The following is a 12,255-nucleotide window of genomic DNA, read 5'->3' on the forward strand; positions in this document are numbered from 1 at the left end:
GGGTGAGTTGAATTTGGGTTCACCATGCTGGTGGAAGCCTGACCCACCAGATTTCCTTGCGCAGGGTGTTGTGTCATTAAGTCAAGGTTGCTTGGTACTGGCCTGTGGCCCATGGAAACCTCCCTGTTCACTGGTGGATAGGAAGAAGGCTCTCCCGTGTGGTAAAATGTTACTTTCCCAGTATACATCTGTTTGTGGCATGTAGTACTGCAGAGTCACATGCGCCCTCCCTCTTCCCTGGTAGGAAGCCTGTAGCCGTTGTGGTTCTTTATTTCTGTGAATATGTATATACATTGCATGGACATCTTACTTTTTCACTATATATATATATATATATATATATATATATATATATATATATATATATATATATATATCTGTACATATAAATTTCTACTCTCTTTACTTCACCCTCCTGCGGTAAAACAATCTAACAAAGGACTTCATGCCCATGCGCACTATCACCGAGAAGAGGAGTCCCAAAGGTAGGTCATCCGATTGTATTTTTCAGGTCCGATCATGGCTGGCAAGCAGTGGGGGACCCAAGACCGGTGTTGAAGTCTTTTTGGCTGTATTTTGTTGATGGGAAGGAGCGGCTGTAATCAGGTACTGCGCCGGTGGGATGGACTGGCTGTTAACATCGGAATCTCGATGCAAATCGGAGTCTGCAATGGAAACTGTTGGTTGATGAGCCATTTCTTCTTGTGCGTATTGTTCCCCAAAGATGTCGGGCATTTGTTCCGCCGACTTGGACGCCATCTCCAACCGACGTGCTCTTCGATCCTCAAGAGTCTTCTTTGAACGACAGGACCCACACAGTTCACAGCTTTCTTCTCCTTGATCCAGAGAAAGACAGAGATTGCACACGAGTGCTGATCGGTATATGGAAACTTGGCGTGACACCAATGTCAAAAGCAAAACTGAGTCGGTTCCATTAACCTGACATTGTTCGACAACCACGCGTTGAAGTAGGCCCAAGAAGGGCGAGGATGCCCAAAAAGGACGTTTAATCAACCCCGATGATTTCAATCTGATTGAATGTAAGTTTAGAAAACGCAATCGAGAACTATACTGAGGTATATAGAAAAGAAGAGAGAATTTCAGATAGTTCCAAACCAAGATCTACCGGAGCAAGAGGAAACACGTTCAAATCCGACAGCGGAAAGAAAACAATCTAACAAAGGACTTTTGTGTTTATTTGAAAGCCAGCACAAGGACTGCTAAGTACTGATTTTTACCAAGCTTGTGGGTAGCAACTTGTTGTTTTAAAGCAGTGCAAAGATTACATTCCTTTTGGGCTTTTGTGGCAGTGGCACAAGCACTTTATAGTTGTATGCAGTGCAGTGCACACTGTCATCGTGCATTTTCCATCTTTGGGGAAGAACAAGCACATTTCAATATGTTTCCGTTAAATGTGGTTAAAGTGTTTTGTACAAGTGATGCCACCAAGTACTAGGCCTCGTTTCAGCACCATATGTTTCAACCTTTATATTGACAAGAAGACAGTTAAAGAACTTGCGTGCCGAAATCAGAACACTTCGGGAATCTACATATTTAGCAGATAAGCAAAATCACTTCTATTATGCTTACACTGATACTGATTTGGTAACAACGGATCTGTTAACCATGGGAAATGTGATAACAAGATCACCAGAGAAAGAATGCTGCAATCTGCACTGGAGAACAAGTTTTTCACACTACATACAATTTATAGAGACCATGGGTTTGGGAATATACAGTTAAAGATCATTTCCAGACAGTTTTCATTTGGTGAAATCTCCATCCACGACCTCTGCAGACAAGAATATTTCCTAAAAGCCTCGATTGGTTCCATGCAATGGCACAATACATACAAATTGAGAAATAACTTTTGATACAAACTATCCATCTGTCGGCAACCTACAGCCTGCTTTCAGACCCAACTACACACAGTACAGGGCACCATAAGCAAACACCAGCAGAGTCTGCAGACTAATCAATATTGTTGTAGGAGTATTAAAACAGCAGATCTGTTCCACTTCCTGCTACAAGGAAAAAGCAGCTCCTATTCCAACATGGGGAACCAACAGTTTGCATTAATGCATGACCACAGCAACCTACATTGAGGTATGCTGAACCATGATGCCAAAATATGAGAGCACTCTTTTTTGCAGAGGTGCAGAATGAGGAGTTCTGTTAAACTTCCCATCCACTCGCTGCTCATGTGGGCAATAGTTTCAACCTAGCGGTCACAAAATGCTACTACATTAAAATCAAGAAGTACATATTGTATCCGAGGAAGAAGAAAAAAAACAATCTTCAGTTTTGTATAAAAATGTATTACACTCACCTGCGTTTGCTCCTCAGGAAGAAGATCATATATTGCCTCATGCATCTTCGCCATCTGTTTGCAGATATTTCGGAAACAGGCCGAGGGCACTGGGGCTTTCACTTCATACTGTTCACAGAAATATAAATAAACTGTAACTTTTTCACGGATTCCTTTACTTTACAATTCTATATGTTTTTTTTAAAGTTCTGACTCGACTATCTAGATTTTCTTGAAATATTATAGGCTAAAGGTTAATCAAAAAGGTTACATTATACATATTTTAAGCCAATATATTATACAGATTGAAATACTGTTTGAAATCTAACAAAGGTGAAATGATGTTATTTAAGTGTAACAGTTTCTCATTAGACCAAGGGGTTCATAATTAACAAATGTAAACAAATATTAAGCAGTGCTTAATTTGTCAATAAAAGTCAATAAAAAGGTGCCAGTGCCCAAAGCCCTCCTCTTAAACACGCGGCTGCTGAAATTAAATGTGTGAACACGGAATACTGAGACAGCCTAATCCTGAAGCCATCTCGGGCCTCTTCAATCCATTTAAAGCCACTCCCTGCCCCTTCAGCTCACCCCTGCAGCTTCCTACTTTCTCTTTCCCAAATATGTATTTTGCTCGCAGCAAAAGCTTGAGGCAGAAGACTAAGCGCCGGCCCTCAAAAATAAGGGCCGGTGCTCAGCACCGGAAACAAGTACAAATTAAGCACTGATATTAAGTATATCTGGCAGCCAACATGTCTTATAGTGCTCTAAGGAAACACAGGTATAATCTGACAACTTGTGCACGGTCGGGACAGCACTAATGGGACTGTCTAAATTAGTGGTTCTTAAACTATTGGCACCTGTGGACCCGGAAGCTAGGAAACCCAGCATAAATCATTTTGATAATTTGATCCCCCAAAACATAAGCGAAATACAGAAAAAATAATACATAAATTATTAAATATTCTCTTTACTTCACAAACAATGTACAGAAATCGAAATCATAATGGTGAGGTTGGAGCATTTCAAAATTGGGTTTTATTTCGAAAATACAAAGTTATATATTTAACTGTAGCATACCACTTTTTAGTGTTTCACTCCTCATACATCCTCTGCTTTTGTAAGCTCATACTAAAGCTTCAACTAAGGCAACCAATCGCTCATACGACTGCCTGTTGTACTTGTGTTGCTGCCAAGAATCAAGCTAAGAATAGCAACTCGGTTTTTAATCTCCTATTTCGAATTCTTTCACATCTACGGAGCGTTTTAACACTTTCAATTTTACATATTGGTTTTTAAGTGTATATTCTTTCTGCTAATATTATTTAACTCTCCAAAGAGCCGCAGGACCCCTGAGCAGGTGTTGTGGACCCTCAAGAGTCATCAGAGGACAGGTTAAGAACCGCTAGTCTAAAGAACACTTTTTGGCACTGATCTTTGGTTTTCACATCTGGGACAATTTTACACCAAATGCTGGCTCGCAGAAAACGTTTTTGTTTGTTTGTGCTGTTAGGGTGAGGCTTGATGCAGTCATAGTTGGTGTCACCTTTTTCCTTGCAATTGAAACTGGAATTAGAAGCTCTATATTTTGCTGTATGGGTTGCTGGGAACTGCCCTGCTGCTTGTTAAATCATCTGGGGACAGTTTTCACCTGGAAGGCACTGTACAGTGTCCGGCCTGCACAGTGTAATGCTTTTAGAGTTTGTTTAATGCAATTGTGTCTGTGTTAAGGCACAATCTGGTCATGTGCTTATGCAACTAAGTATACCTCGCCCCCCCTCCCAAGTCTAAACGTGTAATACTGAAGTCTGCAATTAGATCGTCATTGGTAGAGCTGCAGTATAGTTAATATTCTGCTAAGCATGCCCATTTGAGTTAGAGACTACCACTGATCATTGCAGTGACCCGAATAGAGAAGGAAACTCTGATGAGCATTATACCAAGGCTTTAGACTTTTTCATCAAGAGCTGGTACTGATCCCAATGACCTGGGAAAACAATACAGGGATTTCTGGTTATTGGGAAGCGTGGTGTAGAGCTATATTAACTCCATTTAATAACAGTAATCATTATTTCACCCATTAGTAGATATGCTGGAGGCAATTTGTGATAGTGGGTTGATCCCACATCAAAGGAGTGCATATGGAATTTGCACTTAGTGTTATTTATAATACATATTCAGAATATTATATATATTTTAAGATAGTTAGATTTATAAATATAGTGTTCCAATATGACCTCTGTTTTGCCTGCAAGCAACTGAACAAGACAGTTGCATTACATCTTTGTAAGGCAATATCAACAAACTCCATAACATTTCCCAAAAGCAAGAGATGGACACACTGGGAGGATGACATGCTGTTTATGGTTCAGACTCAAACAAGACAATCCAGTGAAATGTATAATATATGGTTCGTGGAGCAAACCATAACATGCCCCACTACTTGTGCTGCACATGACATCACAGTGATCAATGATGATATTACTGAGGACATCACTGCTTATCAGGTTTGTTTAAACAGTGTTTTTCTCCAGTGCTGGTTTAAGAAATTTCTTTTGTGTTTTCTCTCCTTTTTTATTTGTTTTGATTTAGTAATTATTGAAGAAGGAGCCATTTTCAGAACTATTTTCTATGTAACTTTTAAAATGAAGACCAAAGTATCTCAGTAAAGGATGTGGTAGTGATCTTTCGCCAGTCAAAAGAAGCTGAATGAAGATTTTCTGTGTTGTTGTTTACCAGAAAAAGTGGAAGGCTAAGAACGGTCTGCCCATGGTATTTGGCTGCGAGATGCAACATATGCCGTACTATATTTGCCACCATGAACACAAGTTCAGTAACGTGATGTAATATAAAGAAGTGAAACAAATCCCTAAGTGAACACACTGTGTTCTAATATGTTAAATAAAAGAGTGAGGTCTACATACAGTTTTACATTTAAAAAAAACCTCCCAGAATCAGCAATCAAAAATCACAATTTCTGAAAGAGAAATCACAAAATTTGTGTGGCCATAATCAGAAAAGAATCCTCTACATATGACAAAATGTATAACAAATAGCGGTTTTACTGTTAAATCATTTATATTATGAAGTGTATATAAAATCAATATGAAACATGCATACATATTACCTTTGACAAGAGTTTGTCAAATAAGCCATCCATTATAGCTACTAGCTTAGCTGAAATTTCTGCTACATGGTCATGATAGTCCTATGGAGAAGACAAGCTGCAATTAAAATACTTTTCAAACAAGTTAACAGTATTTATTTGAAAACTGTCATTAGTATTTGTGTTTGAAGTTATAGCATTTTTTTAATGTTCATATTTATAACCATTGAGCTTCTCCTCACCCCAACCTCTTAACTATTATAGACTGTAACAATGTCAGAAAATGTAGATATTAAAGCGAAATGGAAGTCACACATAGTTTTATTTATTTGTGCTTACTTTTTTTTTTAAACTACTGTGGGATTACATTTGTATTTTTGTAGCATTGGATAGATGCTGGTACACTATTAAAGAAGTTGGCAGTGCCAGAAAATGATTCAGGTATTGAGGGTCTATGTAATTCACTCCGAAGTTTGTTCATAATATAATTAAGACAACTGTATGACTAGAAGCCATTCTAGCAATTCATTGTTAGTAATTTTGTTCCTTCTCTAAATCAGGCACGTTAAGAAGAGCAATGATGTACTGCATGAAATTGCATCCAAAGGCAAAATACTACCTCTACTTTCTAAATGTAAATTAAAAGTGATTAGGATAGATAATAACAAAGTAACTAAGCAAGGCAACTGTTGAATTGACCTAAGAATTTGTTCACACAAATGGTTAACAAAAGTAAAATGATAGTTAATAGTGGTGAGGATAGGACTTGCATTTGCACTTGACCTACAGTGATTGGTGTACACTACTACGATATCACAGACCATTACATGCCACATACAGTTTTATTTTTTTTCTCTTTGACCTATTTTGGATCTTGAGTTCAAGTGCACCCCAACGACATCATGTCTCAATCAAGAGCATCTTCAGTTGTATCCCAGGATTTGGTTTTTGAGGAGGATAGGTTGGAAACCTATTCCATGAAGGAACTGAAGGCATTTTGTAAAAACCTCAAAGTTCAAATCAGATGCCTCACCAAAAAGGAGGAGCTACAGAAGGCGCTGAGGGCCTGGGTAGCAGCCAGAACTGCCAGTGGGCAGTCTGAGGATCCAAGTGGAGAGTTTGCGGACAAATTCTAGGGAAGAAGTACTGAGGGTGCATGAGCTGCCAGGGCATTGGTGGTGGTGGATCACAAGGACGGACTCCAGAGGAGCTGGAGGACAGGAGAGAAGGCAGGAGGCACCAGATTGAGTTGGAGAGATTACAAATGGAGGGTCAGAGGGAGCAGTGAGCCATGGAGGAAAGAAAGATGCTTTTGGACCATGAGCTTAAAGCAAAAGAGCTGGATGTGAGAATCAGGTCCAACCAGGATGGTGGCAGCAATTCCTCAGTGCAGTCAGACAGAACTGTGCACATTCCTAAAAACGTAGGGGGAGAGTACAAGAAGGGAGATGACATACATAGGTGGTTTGAGGGAAATTAGGTGAAGAATTGGGGAGCAGGATTGTGGAACCACTTGACAGAGGAGGGGAGGGACACTTTGCTAGCTTTGGGTAAGGGGTACAACCTCACCTACGCTGACATGAAGGAGGCCCTTCTCACTTGGTATGGTCTCACTCCTGACAAGTACAGGGACCAGTTTAGGCAGAGTAAGAAAACTGAGTCCCAGACCTGGTTAGATTGTGTATATTCGTTTTGCAGAGCACTGGATGGTTGGGTGAAGGGCAGTAATGTGACAGATTTTCAGCAGCTGTACAACTTAATTGCATAGGAACACTTGTCTAGTCTGTGTATTGCAGAGCTGTGTCAGCACTTGACTGATAGTAAGCTGACTGACCCCAGGAAGCTTGCTATGGAAGCGGACCGTTGGGTGAGTACCAGGGTTCACAAGAAGGTCTATGGGGGAGACTTCGGCAAAGGTGGGCAGGGTTCCCAGAAGAAGGAAAGGGAAGTCAAGCGAGATGCAGACAGGTCCAAGGATAAGGAGGGAGAAAAAGAGCCCCAGGCCCCTTCTGACAGGAAGCAGGGAGGTTCTGTTGGGTGGTGGCCCAGGGCACCCCATTTTCAACCACGGTGCTTTCAGTGTTCCCAGTTAGGACACATGAAATGGGACTCTGTCTGTCCTAAGACAACCCACATTGGTGGCCCCTCTAACGAGGTGGCTAATGTGGCCTTAGGGGGAGGTAGCCCCCAGGGGCAGGTCATTGACCATGCCATGATATCCCTTAGTTGGGAGGTTGACTCAGAGGGTGAGTTGATGATCCCTGAGGTTGGGAGTCGTCACTTTCACCAGGTAACAGTGAATGGGGTCCCAGTCACTGCTCTGAGGGACAGTGGGGCTAGCCATACAATGATGGTGGAAAGGCTCGTCTCCCCAGAACAGTACACTGGCCAGGTGTGTAGGGTGACAGCAGCCCACGGTCAGGACTTCTACCGTCCTATGGCCCTGGTATCCCAAGAGTGGGGTGGGGAGGTGACCCAGAGGTGGGTCATAGTCAGTCCCCAGATGCCCATAGCCTGCCTTCTGGGTAATGAGTTGCCCCAGGTGTCAGGGGAACTGGGAGGGGTGGCCCCCAGAGGCACCCTCACAGTTCAGTTGTCTGGGGGTACCACTCCAAGGCGGAGGGTACCGAATCCCAGCACGAGGGACAGGAGGAGGGAGAGCCCACCCCTGTCCCCTGATCAGCCTGAGGGTACAGACCCAAGGGTGAGTGACCAGTCTCAGGACACCACTCCTGAACTGGTGGGAAGGGAAGGGAAGTGGAAAAAGGGTGCAAGTCACCTGGGGTTACTGCCCCCAACTTTTTAAAACCACAGAGGCTAGAAACCCTAGCATGGCCCGGGTCCTGGCGCTTGGCACTGACAGCTGTCAGTGGCCTCTGTTGGTTTTTTATCCTTGTGGTCAGAGTTTTCCCTGGGAGGGGGACTGAAGTCAGACCCCAGGGGTGGGATGGGCTACATCACACTGTTGGCCCTGGTGGTACTGTCTGCCTACTGGGATGTATCTGTGAGCAAGGTAAGGTTAGATGCTGCACAGATGGAGTTCTCAGATGAGGAGAAGAGGTCTCCCAAGGTTAGTTCAGTGGGCCCTGAGAGTGTTGACCGAGGGATCAACCTGGGTTCTGAGAGGCGTAGAACTGGCAACAGCTCCTGCAGTAGTGGGCCATTGTCCAGGTTCTATCGCCCTGAGCAGGGAAGTCCAGCAAGGTATTGATTGGCCTACCCTGGCTTTAGGCTGGGAGGGGGTTGTGTTGGAAATTGCCCTTTTTGCAGGGTTATCCCCAAACTTTTTGCCTTCTTCCTCCTATTTTTTGAGGTCTGTTTTTGTTGGTTTATTGTCTCTGTGCACTTTACCACTGCTAATCAGTGCTAAAGTGCAAGTGCTCCCTATAGAAATTGTATTGTTGATTGGTTTATCCATGATTGGCATATCTGATTTACTAGTAAAGTGAACTAGAGGTGCCCAGGGCCTGTAAATCAAATGCTCCTAGTGGGCCTGCAGCACTGGTTGTGCCACCCACATTAGTAGCCCTGTAAACATGACTCAGACCTGCCATTGCAGTGTCTGTGTGTGCAGTTTTAAACTGTCAATGCAACTTGGCAAGTGTACCCACTTGCCAGGCCTCAACCTTCCCTTTTACTACATGTAAGGCACCCCTAAGTTAGGCCCTAGGTAGCCCCAGGGGCAGGGTGCAGTGTATGTTTAAGGTAGGACATATACTAGTGTGTTTTATATGTCCTAACAGTGAAATACTGCCAAATTCGGTTTTCACTGTGCAAGGCCTATCTCTCTCATAGGTTAACATGGGGGCTGCCTTTAAATATCCTTAAAGTGAAGATTCCCTTTGAGAGTAGATAAAAATGTGGAGTTTAGGGTCTCTGAACTCACAATTTAAAAATACATCTTTTAGTGAAGTTGGTTTTTAAATTGTCTGTTTGAAAATACCACTTTTAGAAAGTATGCATTTTCTTGCTTATACCATTCTGTGACTCTGCCTGTTTGTGGATTGTCTGTCTGGGTTAGTTTGACAGTTGGGCTGTTCACACCTCTCCTCTAGACAGTGACACAAAAGGGGGTGGGGGTGTAGCCAGTTTATCCTGATGAGCTATCTGAGCTAGAGAGGAGCGAGGAGTGGTCGTTCACACCTGAAAGGACTGTGCCTGCCCTCACACAATGCGGTCTCCGACCCTCTGGTGTGCGTCTGGGGCCTGGCCTGAACAAGGAAGGATCTTGCAAACACTTGAGATTTTGGTTCGCCAACTTCAAAGGCAGAACTGGGTATAAGAAGAAGACCCAAAACTTTTAGAATCTTTCTGGAATCAAGAGGAACCTCTGCCAAGGAGAAGAGCTGAAGAGCTGGAGGAAGAGTACTGTCCCTTTGCTGTGTTGCTTTGCTGGACTGGCCTGCAGTTGCTACTTCTGCCTGAAAAGAGTACTTTGCTGTGTGTCCTGCTTGAGAAAGTTATCCAAAGGCTTGGAGTAGAGCTTGCCTCCTGTTGGAAGTCTCAGGGACACCAAAGACTTCAATTTCCTCGACCTGCAGCACTGGGAACGGTGTGTTTTGTGCTGTTCAAGAGGAGAAACCACTGCGACGTCGCCAACAACGCCGCTGGCCTGCACCGTGACTTGCCGACGCCGCACAGAGTCGCATTGCCCTGCTTCGCACCACAACCCTGGTCTCACCGACGCCATCATCAGATGACTTTACTGAGCCGATGCTCGCACGGCAACCTGTGGGCCCCACACTCTGGCATCGCCTGCTCACACTGCAGCCTGGGCATTCCCGGTGACGCCGCACCTGCTGACACCGGCGCGCTGCCTGCACCGTGGCCTGTGGACACCGCTCGTGAGGTACACGAAGCACCGTCCCGTCCCGCACCGCAGCCCCGGTCCACCGATGCCAGCATCATTGACACCTGTGTCGTCACCAGGCATCCTGCCTGCACCGTGGCCTGTGGACACCGCTTGTGAGGGTCACGAAGCACCGTCCCGTCCCACACCGCTGGTTTGGGCCTACCGACGACAGCGCTTCTGCAACGACAACGCCGTTGCCTGCACCATGACCTCGGGACACCACACGTTGCACCGCCCAGCTTCACACCACAGCCCTGGTCTCACGGACGATGCTGGACCCCATCACCGAGCTGCAGCCTGCACCGTGACCTGTGGGCACTGCACGTCGCATCGTCCCGCTTCGCACCGCAGCCCTGACGCCATCAACGCCGGCGCACCTGACTTCATTAGCCTGGATTTCGATCCGCAAAGGTGCGTGACTTCAAGGGCCGGACGACTCCTGCACCGACTCCGGAACCGACACCGCAACGTCAATTATGCCGCTCTCCGGAGCTCACAGCGAGGATCACGACACCCTGCAAATCCAAGGTACTGTTTGTGGGTCTTCCTGACACCGTAGCTGGCCCGCAACGCCGCGGCCGGCCTGAGCTGTTGGTTTTGTTGCTCACAATGCTGTGATAGCCCCAGGTGGAGCTATCGACGTCAAGGAACTGTAGTTTTGAGTAAATCTTGCAGAATTCATATTTTTCTTACTGTATGTTGGATTTTTATTGTATTCGGTCTTGTTTTATATAGATAAATATTGACTATTTTCTAAAACTGGTGTCCTTTTGTAGTGTTTTCACTTATTACAGTGTGTTATGTGCAAACGCTTTACACATTGCTTCTGCGATAAGCCTGACTGCTTGTGCCAAGCTACCAAGGGGGTGAGCAGGGGTTATCTGAGAGGGTAGCTCACTTATCCTCACTAGAGTGAGGGTCCATACTTTGACAGGGTGCAAACCGACTGCCAACTAGAGACCCCATTTCTAACAGATACGATTTCGCTCCAGATAGTATTAGGGTGGATTTGAACTGATCTCAAAAGTCCTATGCTCAATCTACCTAAAGAACAAGTTACTTACCGTCAGTAATGCTATTTATGGTAGATACTTTAACCTAAAAAATAATTCTCAGACACCAGACTGGATCTGGAAACTTTCCTTCAACAGTGCTCTTGTGAGCCGCTAGGTGGAGCCATGCACATCTGAAGAGGGGAGCTGCATATAAGCCCTACCATACATGCTGATGTTGCTTTCTTATTTTTTCCATTTCTACACCTTGAGACATTGTGCATGAACAAATGTTATTATCAGTGTGTTGACTACTAACTTATGACCTTTTCAGGTGTTAAAAGATGCTACCTCACAGAACGGGGAGGTCAGTGAGTAATCTACGAGTGTTAACCAGAAAGAGCGTTACCGAAGGTAAGTAACTTGTTCATCTGGTGAAGGCTTTTAGCTGCAGATTTCTCACCTTAGAATAGATACCAAAAGAGTACCGCTGCAGGTGGGAGGTCTGTGGAGTCCTCCTCTGCACTGTCCTCCCTTACCTCACTCAGGAGATCCCCACAAAAAAAGATGATCGTTCACGCATTGTGCCTTGGTACAATCAATGTAAGGGCTTAAAGCCCTTTTGGGGCTAATGCAACCTCTCCTCCTCTTTTGATAGGTAATGAGGAACAGAAAATGCAGTCAGAAAGATGGATACGAAAAGGGAGTCATGATTCTACAAGAATGTAGCCTGAGCTTTGCTTGTAAGGGATCAGTCTTACAAGTGCCATCCCAGGCCACAATTTTACCCCAGTGCCTGGAACAAATGGATTTAGTGGAATGGCGCTGATGGCAAGGATGAAATCCATCACGTCAGGCAGCAGATCAAACAGTCAGTAGCTGCCGCTCAAATGCTACGCGTATGGGTGCAGACTGCGCAGCTTCAGGTGGAGGAGTCTGTCCTCACTGCTGCAAAACAAGATCTTTGCGAAGTGGTAGCCTGATCAGAGGACAACTG

The 12,255-nt window shown here is 44.5% G+C and overlaps 1 protein-coding gene across 6 annotated transcripts in view; it reads right to left on the reverse strand.

Annotated features, from left to right (window-relative positions):
• Positions 1-12,255, reverse strand: part of VPS54 (VPS54 subunit of GARP complex) — a 555,456-nt gene that overhangs the window by 93,198 nt on the left and 450,003 nt on the right. For 5 of the 6 annotated variants that reach the window (XM_069234226.1, XM_069234229.1, XM_069234227.1 and 2 more), the window contains 2 exons: positions 5,436-5,516; positions 2,330-2,437 (listed from right to left, as the gene is read on the reverse strand). In XM_069234226.1, the coding sequence (XP_069090327.1) occupies positions 2,330-2,437; positions 5,436-5,516 (189 nt within the window). Of the gene's footprint in view, positions 1-2,329; positions 2,438-5,435; positions 5,517-12,255 lie in introns of those variants that run through there. The other variant, XR_011203675.1, reaches the window with a different exon arrangement.

This window comes from Pleurodeles waltl, chromosome 5 (genome assembly GCF_031143425.1).
Source record: "Pleurodeles waltl isolate 20211129_DDA chromosome 5, aPleWal1.hap1.20221129, whole genome shotgun sequence".
In the NCBI taxonomy this organism is placed as follows: domain Eukaryota; kingdom Metazoa; phylum Chordata; class Amphibia; order Caudata; family Salamandridae; genus Pleurodeles; species Pleurodeles waltl.